The 19,102-nt window shown below is 38.1% G+C and overlaps 1 protein-coding gene across 1 annotated transcript in view; it reads left to right on the top strand.

Annotated features, from left to right (window-relative positions):
* Positions 1–19,102, top strand: part of LOC145690158 (nose resistant to fluoxetine protein 6-like) — a 156,123-nt gene that overhangs the window by 77,541 nt on the left and 59,480 nt on the right. Inside the window, exon 3 of the mRNA XM_081764769.1 lies at positions 8,797–8,978. Within this exon, the coding sequence (XP_081620895.1) occupies positions 8,797–8,978 (182 nt within the window). The remainder of the gene's footprint in view (positions 1–8,796; positions 8,979–19,102) is intronic.

Genomic DNA, 19,102 nt, shown 5'->3' with positions numbered 1-19,102 from the left:
GAAGGGCTCGGTATTCGTGTAAAATTGATTCAAATGCGAAGTTCTCCGCAGCCCAATGCATATTGCACTAATTTTAACGGCCCATATGTCATTTGCATATTTATGGGCCTTCATATATCCGGAATTCAATCATACACTACTATAACGCTCGGGAACAAATATTTTTACACTAGTTTCTTTAGATGGAACTGGATATGAATGTGGGTATATACAACAAAAAATTGGATCAAGTATTGGATCAAAGAATTGTTTTGAATGAATATTAGTCTAGTAGTACTTTACTAAGTAAATAAGCAGAACGATATGGAGAGATTTGGATCGGATAAGCACAACAGTGGCTTGTGATTGAAGAAGACAAAATTATGTATATAACACTGCTGTCAGAAATAAGATAAAGTATGAATAATGATAATATATTGTAGATATTCACTATTATTATTATTATTATTATTATTATTATTATTATTATTATTATTATTATTATTATTATTATTATTATTATTATTATTATTATTAATAATAATAATAATAATAATAATAATAATAATAATAATAATAATAATAATAATAATAATAATTTCAGCACGCAAAGTGTCACACATGTAAATATTTCGTGAAAGCAGAAAAATGAACTTGTTTTTCCGATTGCCTTTATAAATAGCTGTGGGATTCTTCCTGTTATTTGAGGAGTGTCTGCAAATTTTGACCACCATAGCTTTGCTCAAATAAATGACACACTGCCGCAGAAAAGTAATATTGTTCTTCTCCTATTTTTATTGCCTACTATAAAAAAGGAAAGAGCTTAAAACTATTCAGTAAAGAAAAGTCTGAACCCCTGTAGGGAGGGACCTCTGATTACAGATTCCGTTTGGTGGTAACTTGTTTACTTGCAGAGTTGCAGGGCTGTTGAACAATAAACCACACGTGTTCAGTTGCAGTCCAGTCTAAATCTGTAAGAACGTTTGCCTCCAATGAATAAGATAAAAGAGAATTTCCGGCCATACAAAATATGAAGAAGCGAAGTCATCACTTTATTTACCATGATATGTGGGAGGGGGCGGTAGCTCAGTAGTAAAGCGTTCACCTCCGGTGCTTGGGGCCCCTGGTTCGATCCCAGCTCGCGCCGTGTGGACTTTGTGGTGGACAAACACCGTGCTCGTGGATTTTCTCGGGATTCTCCCGTTTCCTCACACTTTCTTCATTCCACCATTTCATTCATCTCTCATCATCACCGTCTCCTTTAGCCTAACCGGCAAAACCGCGGGACATAAAACTTAAAGATTTCAACTCGTTTTTACCATGATACGAGAGGATTTAGCGAACATCATGATAATTGTCACTTCTGGTAAAATTAAGTTATTAGGTGGACTGGATTGGTATTAAACCACAAGGGAAACTTGTTTGGTATGTGTCATTGTATCGAATTGCATAGGAATGACGAACTTTCTTTTCATACTTACTCAAAAGTCAGAAAATGTGGCATACAATTATGTTTCCACGAGCTGCCCATATTATACAAATAACAACATTGTTATCCGGAATGGTCTTTTTATAATATTGGTAATAATAATAATAATAATAATAATAATAATAATAATAATAATAATAATAATAATAATAATAATAATAATAATATGTAGAAACTAGATGACGATTATTCTTCTCGCAAGAAATTCTAAATATGAGGAATTTAAAAATACCATAGGAAAATTATAAAGCTAAAGACAATATAGGAATATTACGAAAGAGTATTATGAAGATAATTTAAAGTTAAGTATGATTTCTTTTGTAACTAGAATTCTTTATAATGATTGATACTAACAGAAAAACAGACTAATAAAGCAATATGTTAATACTGAAAAATTAGTAATTTCCCCATATAGCCTATAATAAGATATTAAGAAAAGTGATCAATTTTGAATTATCCCTTTTATTAATCATTCATAATGGGAGCCATTTCAACACAGCTATACACAGTCACATATATAAAGATAAGGAGATGTAAAATATTGAAAAATATGGTAAATTTTACGTATTAATTAATTAATTACGAGTATTCATAACGTGAGAGCTGCTTCAACACGGCTATAGCATAAAGGTGTATACCAGGAGATAATTTGATGTCCACATCAATTTGATTAAAGAGGGGTTACATGAGACACATCATGTATAGGCCTATATCCATCTTAGAATACCCCGGCAACCCTGTTATTTTTCTGTTCTGGAGTTAGCAGTTATCTGAATCACCGCGGTGCTCCGCCCGGGTTTAGGGTTGTCAACGGATCGAGTGGCTCGGCTCACAGCTCATCTACTATCGAGCCGAACCGAGAAATGAACCGAGTCAACACCTCCCCTAACCGAGACGGCAAAAACCGATGGCTCACCTGAGCCGAACCGAACCGATTCGGTGGCTCATCCCGAACGAGTCGGCTCAGGCCATCGGCTCAATTGAGGCGAGCCGATGGCTCATCCCAACCTAGCCGGCTCGAGCTGTTTGCTCAGTAGAACCGAGCCGAGCCCGTTGACATCAGTACCCGGGTTGGACTTCTGCTTAGGTTCAGAAATACGACCGTGCAGGTCTCATCCTTGATGGTAAAAACTACAGTATATACATATATTGGTGCTCACGACATTTGAGGCTGTCCTTTTATTTAAAAAAAAAAATCTATTGTGGTCTCGTTATCGAGACGAGATGAGATGCAAGCAGTGTTCCCTCTCGTGAGCAACACTAAAAGTATTCCACAGTACGGCTTACATTTCTCATGGCTTTCGCTTTACAGTTTAATCAGGCCATGATTTCAAATCGAGCTAAAACGAGCTAAACGAGCGAGCCATGTGCCAAACTCGACTTGACTCGAAACTCGATCTCAAAAACAGTAACTCGGCTCGAAACTTGACTCGAGAAAACAACCTTTGACACGGCTCGAAACTCGACTCGAATTCGAGTCGAGTTTCGAGTCGAGTCGAGTTTCAGCTTGACTCGTGCCCATCTCTAGTAAAAATGATCGAAAACGATCGATGTTATTTAAGAAAAAAAATCAGAAACAAAAAAATACAGTGCTTGGCTTCATATATCCATTGCTTTCTGTTATAATAATTGCTGAAGCTTATGTTCACGGTATTGTATGGAGCGCTTACAGCACAGGGCAATCAACCCATAAAGTTGTGAGAAAAATAGGCATAAAATTTGTACTGTAAGCTTAATTACACGGAACTTTTAAGTTTGGATTGTACGCATAATTGTATGGAAAATTTTACACTTTTTTTCCCTTTACGTTGGTCTACTTACTTTGATTTGGAACTTTGAAATTTCATCCTTTTTTCCACTGAAAAGTATTGATAATCCAACAAGGAAATAATTATATTATGATAATTTAATTTAAATTCATCGTAATTTGGCACATGGCAAACAGCAGTGTGGTAATTGAAGGGGAAGGAGGGAAATTCCCATTCACCTCTGAACACTTTCCAGGAACCTCGTTCCCTTTCGCTTTCTAGACGGAGGAGGAAACTTGGTAATGGTATCAAACCTTCATGTGTAACTACAAAAATTAAATTCTTGCTGAGTATTTCAAACCTGACCAAGAAAAATCGTTATCAGACTTAAGTCTAACAAGTAGATTGTCGATGAGAAGTTGTAGAAATCGGGTAGAAGTATTATCAATTTCCACGACAGAGTGCGAACAGGTATTTCCCCTTATGAATTTACAGATTACTGATATTAGAAATAGACTAAGTGCTCAAATATTGTCTAACTTGTTGCTCATCAATGTTAATGACCCACCGCTAGACAAGCTCGAAATAGACGAGCTAGTTATTTCTTGGCTGAAGGATGGACATCATTCCGCTGCGGACGATTTACCACGAAAAAGTTACCAACAGGAAATAAATCCGATTTCAGATTTGTTTTAAGGTGGAAAATTACGAGTTACGGATAATGTATACTTGTATTACTAATGGCTTATTTATGTTATTCAACTTTGTACCTAATTTTTAATAAGTCTCTTCTTTGCTTTAGGTAAACTACTTTGAATAAATATTCATAATAATTGAAATTATGCATATTTGTAACTTAAATTTAACGTGGTGTTTTAGTGATTATACAAATTACAATTATGAGCATGCTTTATGGAAATGCTCTCACATAGGGTACCAGAGCACCTTCATACACTATAAAAAACTGATTTTTCAAGTTTTTGGTGAGAAAAATACTGTGAACTGAGAAACCATAACCTTTTCCATATTGTACAGGGATATTTTCCTGCGAATAGAAATTTCTTGGGGAATGCGTTCAGAAATTAACACTTGCAAGAATACTCTCTTAGTACAAGTATATTTTAGGCACACACTAATTTCCCTCCACCTCGAACTGTTTCAATTTCCTTACTGATAAACACTTTACCATTTTATATTGTAAAGGTCAGATCCACCGTTATTGTATCAGAGTGGTGCTTGAGCGATTGACTAGAAATTCAAACTCCGATTAGTGACAATTTCACAGTCTTGTTTATTACAAGTGTAAACTCTTTAGTCAGTTCAGAAGAGGCCGTGGATCGTGTTCAGAGTTGATGACGATGGATTTTGGTGAGTCAGTGTAAGTCAAAGTGGATAAGAGTGGTTCATGGTGGGTGATAGGTCACCGTGGGTGGTGGGTCAGTGGGTCACGGTGGGTGGTGGGTCATGGTGGGTCACAGTGTGTCATGGTGGGTGGTGGGTCAGAGTGGGTCACGGTGGGTCGTGGGTCACGGTGTGTGGTGGGTCAGTGGGTCGTGGGTCAAGTTTTCATTGACCCACGCCAACTCTGGCCTATTCACCAGAACCATCTCTCGAGCTTGCTGAATGTTGTCATCTGTAGTGGAGGTTGATGGCCGTCCTGCTCTCTCTTCATGCGTTACACTTGTTCGACTACTTTTAAACTTCTTGAGTCACAAAAACACAGTTTTACGTGATAGTGTACTTCTCCCATATTGCGATGATAGTCTCCGATGAATGTCTGACCCTTTGACACCCTCCGACCAGAGGAACCGGATCACTGTTGGTTGTTCCACTTTGGTGCAAACTTCTAATGGAGCAGCCGTGATATATCTGCAACAGAAGGAAGAAAAATCGAAGATTTAAGATCACACTTTCACAGCATTACCACAACAGTATAACAATAAAATTTGCGAGGACAGAAGACAAAGTGCGCACTGTAAGAAAAGTTATGACAAAAGTGTAGATAATTTTTAACTCGCCATCGTATTTAACTAGTATGCTTTTTTCAATTTTGTCTGACAGAAGATATATATATAAGAGGATTGGAACTTAAATAGTGGCAACACTGCTGTGGAGACACTATGCAATGAAATGTACTAGTGGCGCTGATAGCGCAAGTTGTTGGCATACCTACCTAACCTCCGAGCAAATAGACTCGCACGTCACCGGCAGGCGCACAAGCGAGGGAAGCACAGTCACTTGTGAGCGAGCGGTCTAACGTAAAGGTGTCACTATGTTTTCGAAACAGGAACAACGGAGTTGGATCAAAATTGAATGTACCAGATGTCGTACAGCACGACAGTGTCATCAAGGGCTTCAAGAGGCGTTGGGGAATCGGCATTGCCGTACAGAACAGTGCCACGCTGGGTAAAAGCCTTCAACGAAAGTCGGCAAACTGTGGCAGACATGCATCGGGCAGGTCGTCCTTGCGCCTCTGAAGAAGTGCAAGCTGTTGCCGCGTTAGTGGACAGTGATCGACGCCTGACGATTCGTGAGCTCGCCCACGAAACCGGATTAGCGCATACGACTTTGCTTCGCATCCTGAAGGAATGCCTGGGCATGCGCAAAATTGCATCACAATGGGTTCCTTTACGTTAGACTGCTCGCTCACAAGTGACTGTGCTTCCCTTACTTGTGCGCCTGCTGGTGAGGTGCGACGGGCGAGTCCATTTGCTCGGAGGTTGGGTAGATATGTCAACAACGTGCGCTATCAGCGCCACTAGTACATTTCATTGCATAGTGTCTCCACAGCAGTGTTGCCACTATTTAAGTTCCAACCCTCGTATATATATATATATATATATATATATATATATATATATATATATATATATATATATATATATATATATATATATATATATATATATATGTGTGTGTGTGTGTGTGTGTGTGTGTGTGTGTGTGTGTTTGTGGAAATCTCTTTTCAAAGCCCTAATAGAACTCGGCATGTACCGTACCAATGAAATGTGAATAACTTTTTTATTTTTATTCAAAAGATTTGCTGCACAATTTTAAGTACAACTACAAAATAAGGTTTAAAGCAGTTAATACTATAATTACAAGGTAAGTTACATTCTTTACCACGTGTTTTGGCATAATGGCTGCCCATATTCTATGTCAGACTCAAATACGTAACAAAGACACAAAACTCACTAATAAATTATAATTGACGAAACATACACAATTTATCATATAACATTAAGCAAAATTTTCACTCATTTTTCTTATTATTTTAATTTTTTTTAATCTCCTTTCCAAACTTAATTTCGTTGATTTAAGCCAATAATGATTAGATTAACCCGAGACAGCCCAAGGGGTGCCTCGGAGGCACCCTGGTCAACTTTTAATGCTATTATTCTAAATAGATATTTCGTCCCGTGTCCTGCACTCTAGAATGCTTCTGTCTCTTTGAAATACATCCTCTGATTGCGTTTCCTAAGCTCTTTTTTTTTTAACTTTACCTCAGAAAAAATAGCGTTATATTTTATACTAACGTAAAGGCCCAAGGGGTACCTCTGAGGCTTCTATTGAAGTGGTACTTTTCTAATTATTTGATACCGTTCATTTTTTATTACCATTGATAAATGATTTCATAGCAAAGTAGTGACTAGCCTTTCCTATTAATAACGGAAAATACAAATGGTCGAGGTGGGTTCAGGTAGCTTGTATATGCAGCAGGGAGTCTCAGAGGCACCTCTTGGGCCTTTTAAGGGTAAAATTAGTATGGGCTTTCTCGGGTTAAATGAATTTAAATAAAGCCGAAACGAACATTTTTCATATTTCCAATTTCACAAAATTTCACTAAATCTTACTAGTAACCTGTCTTCAAATATGAAGCTAATCAGCTGATTCGCAGGTAAGGAGCCACAGTAATACGCAGTGGCGGTTCTAGAAGTTAAAAACTGGGGTGCAGCCAGAACACAGACTATGATAGGAATATTATGAGCTTACTATAAAATTTCAAAAATATAAAAATAATAGCTTAAATTAGTTTTGTCACTCAAAAACTGGGGGGCTATGCTCCCCGGCCCCGGGGTAGATCCGCCTCTAGTAATACTTCATCGAACTAGTACTGCTAACGACGGGGAATTTAGCAACTGATTCGAACTAATAATGAGAGCATAATAACTGTTGCCATCTAGCGATTATAGCCTACATCCAACATTAAGAGCTAAGATTTCATTTTCACATTTGCTTTACAACATTTATATTATTTGAGTTGTGACACAACATAATGCAGAATATTTTTGGTGTAGTGCAGCATAGATCCGATCTAACTTTTCCCAATAAAGGTCGGCTTGGATTGAACGAACTCGAAGTGAATTACCCCCCCTCTTAATTCCACAGCACATAAAACATTACTTTATGCTCAAAACGGCCCTGTTTGACGACTGGTTCTGGAAGTTGGCCCTTGTTCTATCACTGTTTCTGCACATTCGAACTTCGAGAAAAACACCCATTTTTCAAAGTATGTGATAACCCATGATATGAATTTTGCAACAGTTGTAGGCACACATCAACTCTCCTCTGGGTATGAGCTGGGGTCAACTTATGTGGCTCAATGGGGAGCTCTTGGTGGTTTTCCCGAGTTCATGAAGGTGCTACATTACAATACGAGTAGATTGGGACATACCAAATTAGTTTTGACAATCGTCGTGTGCTGGTGAATGGATTATCCTCTGTGGTGTGCCGTATGATATCAGAATCTGTTACCCTGGGGCGGCAGGACCTTGGCTGATCTTTGATATTTTTACAACCTGCACGAAATTTCTGGAACCAACTAGTTCCTGTGTCGTGGTTCACTGCACCTTTCTCTTTTGTATGACAAATACTGGCGCAACGGTATGCTCGAGTTTGAACTCATACAATAAAGGCTCATGTATCAGGCGTTGTTGTTGAGCGCTCATCATCACTGTCACTAAAGTCTGACGGAAGGTGCTGATGGGCTGGCGGCCTGCGTATTAAATAGTTCGTTTGCCACATACTGGGCCAGTTTGAACTTGTACGTAAGTTCGATCACAGGATATATATACGCCTGCTGCTTGGGTTATGAACATATTGCAATACTTATGGCCCACCTTGTATTATTCGTTATTTTAATAGCAACCGTTATCACATCAGCCGTATTCATTACTTAACTCATTGTTGATTTTTTCAATAATGATTCAGTGATAGCATATATGTCAGTTATTTGTTGTCTTACTATAAAATATTTCAATGTACACGTAGTATAAAAAAAATTAAATCCTATGGCTTTTTTTTTCTCTGAGTGAGTTTACTAAACTTCGCAAGGTTTAATTTGATCCATTCTACTAGACTCCGACAGACTTCAGTTGACCATATGCGACACAAATCAGAATGTTCCATTGCAGAGTTCATATTTAGGTGACATTATCCCCTTCCCCATTCAACCTTTCAGTTTTACTTGTGCAACAGTATTTTTTATACCCACAACTTAACAACTTTGTGTGTAGTAACAAAACTTAGACCCTATTATTTTTAATCAATATCTACTTGCGATTACTATTTTCATTACAGAATCGTAAACTGCAGATTGGAGTATGTCTTCCAAGAACTTGCTCTGAAATAGATGTTGGCAAGATTGTGGATATTTCGTCCAATTTGCTTGTAACTCCACAACGGAATGTAGAAATTATAAAAGTGAGAACCTTGGGTGTAACTCCTGCCACCTGGACTGAACCAGCTTTGATCATTATGTTGTAAGTAAATTTTTTTTTTTTTTTTTTTTGTGAAAATGGTTCTATGACATATTGAAAAGAGTAGTCAATAATCTAGGGGGACAAATGACCTTTATCAAACATAAAAACAAAGATTTATTACATAGTTGAAAAATGGATAGTGTAAAGTTTGTTAGATGAAGAAACCTAAGGCAGGCCGCATATTAACCAAACGAAGAGCAGCCAAGCTGAGGCAGAACAGAATACCGAGAGAGAAGCTTGAGTGCATTGTTTGTGTGCTTCAGCCACAACTTTTTTTCTTGTACATGCTCGAATGAGTATGAGATAAGAAACTTCGTTGCAGTGATCACAGTATAGAACCTCGGCTCGGCTGTCCTGGTCAATATACAGCCAGCCTAAGGCCTTTTAATCAAGATCATATTCTCATTAAATATTGTATCAAAGATTTCTTAAAAAATCAACAGATAGCAAATATCCAATAGAGTCTTTGTTACCATATTCCTTAAATTTAATCTTAACTAATGTGGTGGTAAATTTACTTCAATCAAGTCTGCAAGTTTTATTTTTCTTTCTTTCCATAGTTTATATCAGTTTGAAAAATAATAAATTTCAATTTAATAAATCGTCACTAATTATAATAGTAATTATCATAAGATATATATACTTACATTCACTTTAAAAACAAACAAAGATTTAAATTTGTATGATAGTTTATCAGTAAAAGTTTCAGGGGCGGATCCAGGGGGCGATCGGGGCAATCGTCCCCCCCCCCAGGAAGAGGAAACTTTCTTATTTTATATATAAACAATACCCATTCCAGAGATTGGAGCTCTTAAAAGTAGCTCTAAGTCTTAAGTAGTAGTATTAAAACCAATAACCCCCCAGAAGTCCATCCTGGATCCGCCCCTGAAGTTATTATTATTATTATTTGTTACCAGAAATAGCAATAGTAGTATAATGTGGAATAGGATTTCTACTCATTGGCAAACAGAATGGGATTTATACAAAAGTGTTTTATCAGCTTATTATTTTAAAAAATAAACTATAATATTATTCTAATACTCATGACCATTGGAATACTTACTAGACTTTAAAGAGCCTTACCAATAGAAGAATATAATTTGATTAACTTTTTTGGACAAAGTATTGGATAATATACTCAGGGGTACTGTAGTGGACTTTGTTTACATAACATAAATTTTAATTCGCGGGCTGGATTAAATATACACGTATTGACCACCATTTTGACCATCACTGGCGTAAAAGGTGGAACAAATTGAGCAGAAAAATTATATTACATTACCATATGTCAGCTTTTGGGTGGACACACCAGCATTTTGAGATTAAAATTTCCATCCACTTACATTTCCCGAAATTCTCTAATGTATCCGCACTTTCTAAGCTCAAGTGTCTTCTCCTTCTGATATGGTGTTGGCAAATTGTTTATACCGTAACAGCTCAACGAAAAATGTTAAGATTAGTTATTTTGGCAATCGCTTTCGTAGCACGTTGTATTGGGTTCTTTTTCTATTTCTTAGGACCTTGGTGGCTCAATGGTTGCCCTCCCCGCTGGTCTAATGGGCTTCCAGTAGGAGTTCTTGCATGCGATTTTCGAGAATCCTTTGACACCCTAAACCACTCTTATTTGTTTGAAGTCCTACAGGAGTATCACTTCCCTCCTCAGATACTTATCGTTTTGCACCAGCTTTATCACAATGCTACTTCCCAGTTACAACTTAATGAACATCTCCCCCCTTTTGGAATTCACAAAGGTATCAGACAAGGTTGCGCTCTTTGAGTTGAGTTGAGTTTGGGTTTAACGTCCCGTTCAGCAGCGAGGCTATATGAGACGTGAACCTACTGATTAACGTGGAATCCGAACCACATGAGCCCCCGCCGGGAATCGAACCCGGGTCTTCCACGCCAAAGGTACGTACGCTAACGGCTTAGCCACGGAGGAGCTCTTGCGCTCTTTCGGGAATATTATTTTGCCTTGCACTAGATCCTCTACTTCATCATTTCCAGCACCCCCCTGCATCGGCTCTTCATAGTTTCCATCAATTAATAGCCATTTCGTATATGGACGTTTTAACGCTTTCTGTGCTACCACTGCTCAACTTGTCTCAGCGTTACGAAAAGTCGAAAGCTTTTCCCTAGCGGGTGGTTTGCAACTTAACCTACACAAAACAACTCTTTTGACGGTCAATAACTTTCAGACTTTGCTTCCCAGGGATGTATTATCATCTCTGACGTGTACAACAGAATCAGTCATTTTAGGTGTCCGATTTCAAGTCGCATCCCACACGTCTTACGACCATATTTGGCAGACATTAGTCCAAGTGCTGTGTATGAACTTAGCAGTGTGCCGCTTAGTACTTTCACTCTAGCTCAACGCATTCAATATCTGAATATTTACATTAGTTCCAAACTCTGATTTCTAGTGCGTCTATTTCCACCGCCCTACAAATATGCGCGCCAAATTGATTCATTATTTGGTTGGTTCATATGAAAAGGCTACATGTTCCGCCTATAACGACGCGTTTTATATCTTCCGTCTGCACGTGGCGGTTTAAATCTAATCAGTGTGCGTCACAAAGGTCGAGCTCTCTACATGATCACCACCCTCTATCATCTGGAACTTGTCTTCTCCCACACTGCGCAATGATTCTAATGCTAGATAGATCGCCTTTGGCCGGGCAACAATCCTGCCTACGTTCGTTTTCCTGAATCGTGTCCAATGTACATCTTACAGTTCATCCTGGCGTGATCGATGGTTCCGAGTGAAAATCCTTCCACGTCTTGGATTCCTAAATCTCTCTATATCACACTGTTGCAATCTGAATTGATAAATGTCACCCCACTATGTCAAGACAGAAAATCGCACCACAATTGGCCTGCGATTTGGCGTACCATTCAAGCGCCGTATCTTATATCCCCAATGAGAGAAGCCTGGTATCATTTAGTAAATAACTTGACTGTCACGAAAGCAAGACTGTTACAGATTGGTAGAAGTACGTCCGACATATGTGACTTTTGTCCGCAGGTAGACACTTTAGAACACCGATATACATGATGCACGGCTACGCGCCTTGCGTGGCAAACTCTGTGCTCCTTTCTTGGGCTGATTTGTCGCTGCTCAGGAAGATATTTCATCTTTGATCTCCTTTTATTTCCGGAATTTCAGTGTTCGCGCCTACCAAACAACTAGCAGTTACCTGGTTCATCTGCTCTACTATTTTATTTATAGACAATTACCGACCCTTCTGTGACCGACAGCTATATTTGGCATGCTTGAACCGCGTTCGGAAGAAACAGTTTACTCACCTAGATGAGCAAAGATTGTTCGCTCGATTTCTCCAGGTGACTCTCGATGTTTACTCTGAAACTGTAACGTTGTTCGTATTGTATAGTCTTCTTGCACATATATTTTAGGTGTTTATATTAGTCTTTAGATTTAAGTCTATACATATAAATATGTCTCTCATGCAATTGTAGCATAGAATGTATTCTATATTGCTTTAATAAATACAATTTTAAAAATGGCTAGCACGTGCGCCTTTGGTGTATGGGATCCCGGGTTCGATTCAAGGTGGGAGAGCCTTTGGAATTTTAACTGTCCTCAATATTTCTGGGTTCGTGTCTCTGTCATTCTAGGTTACTGGAAAAGCGAGTTAAACTATTAAAAAGCAAGTAAAATTAAGTAGAAACCTAGTAATAAGTAGTTAAGCAAGTTAATGAGGCAGGTTCGGTGAATCGATTAACTTTTTACAAAAGAGTGATAGAGAGTTTACCTCTGGTGCATGGGGTCCTTGGTTCGATCCCAGCTCGTGCCAAGTGAACTTTATGGTGGACAAATACCGTGTGCGTGTGTTTCCTCGGGGTTCTCCCACTTTCTTTATTCCACCACTTCATTCATTTCTCATCACCCTCTCCTTTAGCGTAACCGGCATAAGTGTAGGACGTAAAACTTCAAGATTTCATTTTTTCTTTTCCTTCCGCATCTACGCTTCCTGCTCTTTCCGCCGAGTCTTGCTGTGTTAATGTTTTGTGAACATATCATATTTAAATATGTTAAACCTATTCATACCGTGATTATATTTCTATTTATACTTATGCTTCGTGTATATGGCGAGCGTGGAAGACCCGGGTTCGATTTCCGGCAGTAGCTCATGTGGTTCGGATTCCACGTTAATCAGTAGATCCACGTCTCATATAGCCTCGCTGCTGAAAGGGACGCTAAACTAAAATCAACTCAACTCAACGTTTATATGGCGAGTTTGCCGTGTGGAAGTGTGTCCACATTGTGGCACTTCATGGTAACCCTATATTACATGAAAAACCCTTACGTGTTGCATGCTTTGTTTAATAGTTGGATATATTGATTTCTTGCTGCAGAGAATATATGAATAGGCCTATTCCATTCACTTCTACGATTTCAATGTGACGAATGCAAGAGGAGGAAGATTTTGTTTAATCCGCTGCACATCTTACTCCGAGGGTAAACCAATTCTAAATAAAACATTTTATGTTGGCAGGCCTTTCTTCGAGTGGCAAACCAAGACAAAAATTGTTCCACATATTCCTTGGCCCTTACGTCCAGTCACAGTTGCTGGATACCTTCTTGATTGCCCTGAAGCGCAAGTTCTTTGGTATATGTTGCACAGTCGTAAACAGCATTATGATGTTTATGAAAGGGTGAAAATACCCGTCCAGTACGGGGACAGAGTCTGATGAGGTAAGGTCTGAGAAGAATACAGGATGAGATAGGACTACACCCTAAATTATGCAGATGTTGAGACGTCACCTTGCTTATATGTGGCACTGCATTTACATGTAGCAGAATTCACCACTTGCCCATTTCTCTTATCTTCTGCGTGAAAGCAGTGTAAGAGTCTGACAATATACGGCACCATTCGATTCGTCATGTTGTTGATACGAAGGCACTCACTAAACATTATTCCCTCTTTGTATCAAGGAAAACAAAAACAGTAATCATTCCCTTACCAGTAAAGAAAATGCGACACAGAGTTTTTCGGGTTGGGAACTGCAATCATGTGTCCACTATTTCGAATTGTCTTTAACTCAGGTATGCTGTAATTAAACCTCGACTCATCACCAGTAGTATTAAGCCTGAAGAAGGACTGTTTCGCTTCACTATGATATTCGGTCAAAAGTTCCTGGCATTTCGTTACTCGTGTTTCCTTCTGTTCCCAGGGTGCCAGATTTTGGGGTGCTCAATGAGTTTTACTTCTCATGGAGTATTGTGGACATTAACTTTTATAAGACAAAGAGTTCTTGTACTACTTGGTCATCCAGGATCAGGGTTGGCAAAATACATGGTTTTTATTGAAAAAAAACCAGAAAACCAGGTTTTTTGGGTTTAAACCCGGTTTTTTAAATTTAAATAATTTGCTCTATGTATTTATATTACATATGAACAGAAATAAGTTTGTTTCGCCTTGGTGTTATTATGCAGCAACGAGGTTGTGCTGGAAGGGTTCACATAAGTGTAAAGCGGAATCCAAACCGCTTCTCGGCTTACATTCGAGAGAAATTATTCTCCATTTGGACTCAAAACCGGGACTATTGGCCACAAATGCGATGAGTCTGACGACTCACTCACGAAGGACTCCTGATAAAAATACGTTGTACTGATCTTGACATACTTCTTCATATAATTGTCAAGAGTCATTTCAGAAGGACAAAAAGATAAACAGTTGCACAAATGAAATCATTATACAAAATTATATATAAATCGGGAAACTCCCGCCTTAGCCATTGAGAAAATCCTGTGTAAATGCAAAGCAATAACGGAAAAGTCTCGTTATTGCTTGGCATGTAAAAGTTTATGGTCAACCTATCATATTCAGTACGCTAAAACTGAGGTATCAAATTAGAGTATGTAGATATCATTCAATTAAATTAAAACTGAAAGTCCAATCCAAGCTAATATTGGAAGCTACATAGGCAGTCGATAAATTTTGCTAATTTCTATCAACATATTTATGCAACCGTGGCTCCTTTATAAAACAACAGGCCCATTCGGGCATACAATTTGGTTTCGTTTCGTGTGTTTAGGTTTAACATCCTTTTGTAATACCGAGGTAAGAAGAAGACTTTCGCTTGAAGTGACATCTAAACCGCTACTTGGTTTACACTTGAAAGAAGGATTGTGGTTCGTCCGAGAATTAAACATGGGACGCCTTGATTAAAAGGTGAAAAGGAGATAAAACTAATGCAGATGTATATGATGTGGAAACGTCACCATGAAGTTCATACGATTTCAAGCATTTTTTCGTTCTTTTTTTTGGGGGGGGGGGTTAAAACAGTTTTTTTTTTTTAACAGCTGGTTTAAACCAAGGTTTAAACCAGCCAACTCTGTCCAGGATTGACTCATGTCCAATCTTAAATTGTTCAATATATCTGAACACGATCGTACGGTTTGGGCTTTTGTCATCACATATACTATACGTAGTCCTCTGGTATTGATGCACCCTCCTCCATAAAAATTAGGCTGTCTACTGTTCTGTTGTCGATGTTTGTTATGTTCCATTGTATACACGACTCCAAAAGTGCATTACCACCTGCAATTCACCCTTTCCTGCAATAGCAGGCAACCCAAAAAGCTCAGCGCTTGGGTTGGTTGCACATTCGAAAGGCATTGGACCAAACCTCAATTTTGTTACAAATATATCAGTGTGGCAAACTGCAAATAAGAGAATAAAATAAATTGTTAAGACTTACCATTTTATTATCGTGATGGCAATGGATGACATAAAAGTTACAAAATAATCTTACCTAAGAAGTTCAAACAAGGTGAATGGTAAGAAACACACATAAGAGGAAAGCAGTTTCTTTCCTTTTCAAAAAGAAAATCTCGTAAAAAAGAAAAAGATTATATAATGTAAAGGTTTAATATAAAAGCCTAACACCCCAAAACAAACATCCACACTACACAGAAAGAGAGAGAAACACAGAATAAGGAACACCAATGGCTTAGCTGACAAGCGGGACTCTCACACAAGATAAAGAGGTGGGACACTAGTTGTAAACCTAATTGTTATAATAATAATAATAATAATAATAATAATAATAATAATAATAATAATAATAATAATAATAATAATTATTATTATTATTATTATTATTATTATTATTATTATTATTATTAAAAATCGTCTACTTTCCCAATCTCTGACCTACGTAAGAGCATGTCTGTATATAGCGGTCATGTGAGTACCTTTTGTCAATGAGTGGCCCTAAAGGTAAAAGGGATGCAAATCTCTGAGAGAGAGGAACAAAAAACTTTCTTATGATAAATTCTAGGGGAAAGTTCGAGGAATTACTTTTGACGGATGCTTTCTTGTTTTTCGGGGACAGAAAATTGTATCGGCTAAGAAATTACAGTATATAATATTGCAAATTTGCAAGTGCATTTATTTACAATGCAATTTGAGGTAATAGAGAAATTGAGGACTTCTGGACAAACGACTTGTCAAGTCCAAAAAGTGAAATTATAAAGGAGATAGCTTCACAAGGATTTCTATTCATCTGATTTTCTTCAAACTTGGCACATATATACTAGACCGAAAATAAATGCACACATGTTTTTTTTTTTTTTTTTTTGTTTCTTTCGGAGAACAGGTTAAAGGATGCAAAGGGTCCCTTTTAAAAAAGGGTACCTTTGATTTAAAAGGACCAAATTAAAGGAACGATACTCTGCCGATGCAAAGATGACTTCAAAGTACAAAATACGGGTTTTGAAGTTTTTTACAGAGAAGTTTTGCAGAGGCAATGCTCCTTCGAAATGAGAAAGGACTCCGAACAATCTTTATGGAAATTGGATTTCGGTGGAATTGCTTGGAACCGTGTTATGTTGTAGATATTATGTTCGTGAGAAAAAGTCTCAATGGGCACAACCAAAAATCGTTGGCCGTTTGGCCACCATGAGGCCACTTTCTTAAAAATAAAGCCGAAGAAAACGACATTCGAGATTTTGGACAAAAATACTAAAACCGTGATGTTGTAGATATTGTGATTCCGAAAAGCTCCTAATGGCCATAACCACCAAACACTGATATTTGGCCACTACAGGGCTACTTTTTTGAAAACAGCCAAACATAGTGATATTCTGGATTTCAATGAAAATCAGTAAAACTGTGATGGGTTGTAGATGTTGTGATCCTGAGAAAAAGTCTCAATAAGCACAACCACCAATCACTGACCGTTTGGTAACTACAGAGCAACATTTTTGTCAACAGCAGAACTTAACGTTATTTTGGATTTCATAGCAATTGCTTGAAACGGTGATATGTTGTAGATATTGTGATTCTGGGAAAAGGTCTTAATGAGCACAACCACTAATCACTGATCGTTTGGCCACTACGAGGCCACTGTTTTGAAAGTAACCGAAGATGGCGATGTTCTTGATTTCGGTAAAAATAACTAAAACTGTGATATGTTGTAGATATTGAGATTCTGAGAAAAGGTCTTAATGGGCACAAACACTAATCAATGACCGTTTGGCCACAACGAGGCCACTTTCTTGAAAGTAACCGAAGATGGCCATGTTCTGGATTTCGGTAAAATCACTGGAACTGTGATATTTTGTAGATATTGTGATTCAGAGAAAAGGTCTTAATGAGCACAACCACTAATCACTGATCATTTGGCCACCACGAGGCCACTATTTTGAAAGTAACCGAAGATGGCGATGTTCTTGATTTCGGTAAAAATGGCTAAAACTGTGATATATTGTAGATATTGTGATTCTGAGAAAATGTCCTAATGGGCAAAACCAATAATTACTGACCGTTAGGCCACTTTTTTGAAAGTAACGGAACATGGTGATGTTCTGGATTTCGGTAAAAATGACTGAAACTGTGACATATTGTAGATGTGGTGATTCTAAGAAAAAGTCTTAATAGGCACAACCATTAATCATTGACCTTTGGCCACTACAGGGCGACTTTTTTGAATGTAACGGAACATGGTGATGTTCTGGATTTCGGTAAAAATGACTGAAACTGTGAAATGTAAATGTGGTGATTCTAAGAAAAGGTCTTAATAGACACAACCATTAGTCACTGACCTTTGGCCACAACCAGGCCACTGTCTTGAAAGTAACCGAAAATATTGATGGCCTGTATTTCGGTAAAATTGACTGAAATTGCGATATGTTGTAACCATTGTGATTGTGAGAAAAAGTTTTAATGGGCACAGCCAATAATCACTGGCCGTTTGGACACTACGAGGGCACTTTTTTGAAAGTAACGGAACATGGTGATGTTCTGGATTTCGGTAAAAATGACTGAAACTGTGATATGTTGTAGATGTGGTGATTCTGAAAAAATGTCCTAATGGGCACAACCAATAATTACTGAGCGTTTGGCCACTACAGGGCGACGGTGATGTTCTGGATTTCGGTAAAAATGACTGAAACTGTGATATGTTGTAGATCTTCTGATTCCGAGAAAAGGTCTCAATGGGCACACCCACTAATCACTGACCGTTTGGCAACAACCACGCCACTTTCTTGAAAGTAACCGAAGATGGTGATGTTCTGGATTTCGGTAAAAATTACTGAAACTGTAATATGTTGTAGATCTTGTGATTCTGAGAAAATGTCCTAATGGGCACAACCAATAATGACTGACCATTTGGCCACTACCGGGCCACTTTCTTGAAATAACGGAACATAGGGATGTTCTGAATTTCGATAGAAATGACTGAAACTGTGATATGTTGTAGATCTTGTGATTCCGAGAAAAAGTCTCAATGGTCACACATACTACTCAGTTTCCGTTTGGCCATTACAGGAAAGTAACCGAAAATGTTGATGTCCTGGATTTCGGTAAAAATGACTGAAACTGTGATATGTTGTAGATTGCTGATTCTGAGGGAAGGTCCTAATAGGCACAACCACTAATCGCTGACCATTGGCCAGAAGCAGGCCGCTTTCTTAAAAGAACCGAAAATATTGATGTCCTGGATTTCAGTAAAAATGACTGAAACTGTGATACGTTGTAGATATTGTGATTATGAGAAAATGTCCTAATGGGAACAACCAAAACATTACTGACCGTTTAGCCACAACCAGGCCAATTGAAAGTAACCAAAGATGATGACATTCTAGATTTCGGTAA

Source organism: Thermobia domestica, chromosome 7 (assembly GCF_964235325.1).
Source record: "Thermobia domestica chromosome 7, izTheDome1.hap1.1, whole genome shotgun sequence".
Taxonomy (NCBI): Eukaryota; Metazoa; Arthropoda; class Insecta; order Zygentoma; family Lepismatidae; genus Thermobia; species Thermobia domestica.
This window is presented reverse-complemented; position numbering and strand designations above follow the sequence as displayed.